The following is a 3,054-nucleotide window of genomic DNA, read 5'->3' on the forward strand; positions in this document are numbered from 1 at the left end:
CATTGTGGAAGATTTGAAAAAGTGAGGAAAGCACATAGGAAAACAAATTACCTGTAATAATATATTTTCTAGTGTTTTGCTGTGTGTGTATATATATTTATGCACACACATTTATATATACGTTTTTATATATACCCTTTGAAAGAAAGTAGAGATCATTTATTACATCCTGTTTTGGAATAAGCTTTTTGACTTCATAGTACTGAATGAATATTTTGACGTTTCATTATTCTTTAAATTTTAATAGTTATATCATATTGTAGTTTTATTATTTAAATTCATCAAATGAAATAATCACAAGAGAAGTTCTGGAGGAATTCAGATCCTTTTCAGGAGAAAGGAACTGCTGTCTATGAAAATGAAAACCAGTTGTTTCACCCCCATTAAATTTAGTATTCAAATTGCCAGGTACTTTACACACACTAATATGACTTGCTGATTATAGACTAACAATAAGGGAACACTGAGAAGGAAGTGCCATTGCTATGTAAAGCCAGGAGGTTTGGTGGTACAGAATAATGCAAAACTCCATGCCTCCTGCTAATGTTCCCAACACATCTTCCCCAAGCCACAACTGGATGACTGACAGGGAGACCTGAGCCCAAAGACAAAAGTACTTTCAAGGAGAATGAATAAACTAAGGACTTCCAGGATTCCCCAAAATAACTTTACCAAGTCATATCCATCTGTCACAGTGATCTGCACGGGTCTGCCTGTTGATGACACCTGCTCCATATCAGCACCTGGGCAAAGTCTCTCTGGTCTTCTTTGATCTCTGTGAACATAATGAATGAACCTGTCCCCTTATATACCATAGTTGCACAAGTATCCACATTACATCATAACCAATACCAGGGGAAAACCTAGAGAAATGCCCTAGTCCAGCACTGTTTTGTGCACTTTCCAACCTTTGTTGCCAGATAGGCAGTGCCTTAGGGACCTGGTCACAAGGATGATTCTGCTGGTTAGTGCTAAAAAGATCCTTATACATGTAACTAACCCATTAAGCACAAATTATCACAAGGCAAAGAGGGTAGGAATGCCATCACCCCACCTCCTTCAAAGTGTTTTTTGGTAGCTTTTTTCTTTTTTTGATGTGCAAAACTCCCCTCAAGCGTTACTTAATCTATCAGTTTTAGGAAAATATATTTTGATAACAAGAAAGAAGCAGCCACACAGAATGTTAGTCCACTGGAAAAAGTCCTGACGTATGTCTTATTTAGTCAAAGATATTTTCAAATTATTTTACAACACTAAGGACACGACTTCAAAAATAAATTGGATATCTGTTAAGAAAAAAAAAAAGGTCATGTTTTCTGACTCAATTCAAAGTGGAACTTAATGCAATTCAAATATTTACATCGGATATACTATGCTAAGTGTGTCTGTCTAGGACTGGTGGTAGAAAAAAGAAAGGGATACCTTGCTGCCCCAAGCTTTATAAGTATTCTGCCTCTTTCTAGCGACTCTCTCATTTTTCCTGTTACCTACAAGTCTCAGATTACTTGTTCAACGTTATGTCTCCAGGCTCATTCAGGGCCTAAGTGGCCCTGACAACTTTCTTATCAAGTTTACATTTGACACGATCTTTTACATCTGTCTCCTTTCCTTTTCAATAGTAGCATGTGAATTAAGCCTTCACTAGCCTGACCCTGGACAAATGCCTAACTTCTCTGAGCCTCAGTCTCACCTTCTATAAAACGGATAACATAACTTCTGACCTGTTTCACATTTGTTGCGAATATCCACTAAAATAGTAAAACTGCTTAACCTATGAAGCACCGAACAAATGGTGTTATTAATATGCACTACGTTTCTTGAATGCTTAATTACTTCTTTAAAGACAAGTAATCTATCATACATTTCTGCAGTCCCTGAGTGCCTGGCACCATGCCTTGCCCGCAAGAGGCATTAGCAGCATATTTGTTGAACAATGAGTGCAAGAAATCTGGCTAGTTAAAAATTATGGTCAAGGCAGTTAAGTGGGGGCTCCTGTTGCCACTGACAAGGCACGCATTTCTTGTCATCTGCTCAGAAGAAGTTGAAGGGGAAAAGTCAGATTAGAAAAAGGTTAGATGCACAACACTGTAAATCAACTATACTCCAATAATTTTTTTTTAATTTAAAAAATTAAAAAAACAAAAAACAATAGCTTAAACAAACAAACCCCAAAAAACAAAAAGAAAGAAATCGTTTAGGTGAAGGAGATGATGTGACTGGGAGTGGTCTGGGGACAGGAGCGCAGTCTGCGCTTACTGTAGGGGAATCTCGGCGCAAAGTGGGAAGTGGGGTCTCAGTCTGGCTTTGGGTGGGAGGCCTGGGCTTCGCGAGAGCGTCCGCGCCTAGCGGGGTCGGTGGCGTTCAAGTCTGTACGGGAGTACAGTCGTGCAGGGATGCGGCGTGTGCGTTTCAGCCTGGCCGAAGCTTAGGGAGAAGAGACTGAGGTAACACGGTGTGGCCGCAGGGCCGGCGTGGGGAGGCCGGGAAGAGACGGTTTTCTAAGGAGTAAGAGCAGACTTACCTCACTCAGCCGCAGAGGTGTTTTTTTTTTTTGCAACTATAGCAACCAATTACCTCTCGCGAGAAATTTGTCTCCACAATCACCGCAAGTTTATCCCAAGACTCGCGATAACATTGTCCGTGAGGGAAAGGGGGGCGGGGCGCGAGTTTCTGCGCCTGCGTTCCGGAAACCCTGCTCCTGAGCGACAGCGTCTGTATTTGCGGTCACTTGTGTTTTCGCCGCTGCCACTTTCCCTTGGCATAAGTGTTGGCTAAGTACAAAGTTTTCCACCTTTCGAGTTTGCTTTTTCGACCCCTTTCTTTCAGTATCTCTCCATAAATAGGAGAAAAACCAAAAGCAAATTTATTTAAAGATAAAATAAAAGCCTTTATTAAACGGTTTTGAAAACAGGTCATTTAAATCTTTCTCCGTGAAAAATGCAGATAAGACAATATTTTAAAAGGGAGCCTGTCTCTCACACACTGTTGGGAAGAATGCAAAACTGCACTGCTTCTAGTGCTCAATATTTATACAATAAACAGACTCAAAGTATA

At 40.3% G+C, this 3,054-nt stretch overlaps 1 protein-coding gene across 4 annotated transcripts in view; it reads right to left on the reverse strand.

Moving 5' to 3' along the window:
* Positions 1-2,515, reverse strand: part of CFAP70 (cilia and flagella associated protein 70) — an 89,688-nt gene extending 87,173 nt beyond the window's left edge. For 3 of the 4 annotated variants that reach the window (XM_082406844.1, XM_082406843.1, XM_082406845.1), the window contains exon 1: positions 673-750. In XM_082406844.1, the coding sequence (XP_082262970.1) occupies positions 673-735 (63 nt within the window). In that variant the 5' untranslated portion in view covers positions 736-750. Of the gene's footprint in view, positions 1-672 lie in introns of all 4 variants that reach the window. The other variant, XM_082406846.1, reaches the window with a different exon arrangement.
* Between the last annotated feature and the right edge of the window lie 539 nt (positions 2,516-3,054).

This window comes from Balaenoptera borealis, assembly GCF_965194805.1.
Source record: "Balaenoptera borealis genome assembly, chromosome: 10".
Lineage (NCBI taxonomy): Eukaryota > Metazoa > Chordata > Mammalia > Artiodactyla > Balaenopteridae > Balaenoptera > Balaenoptera borealis.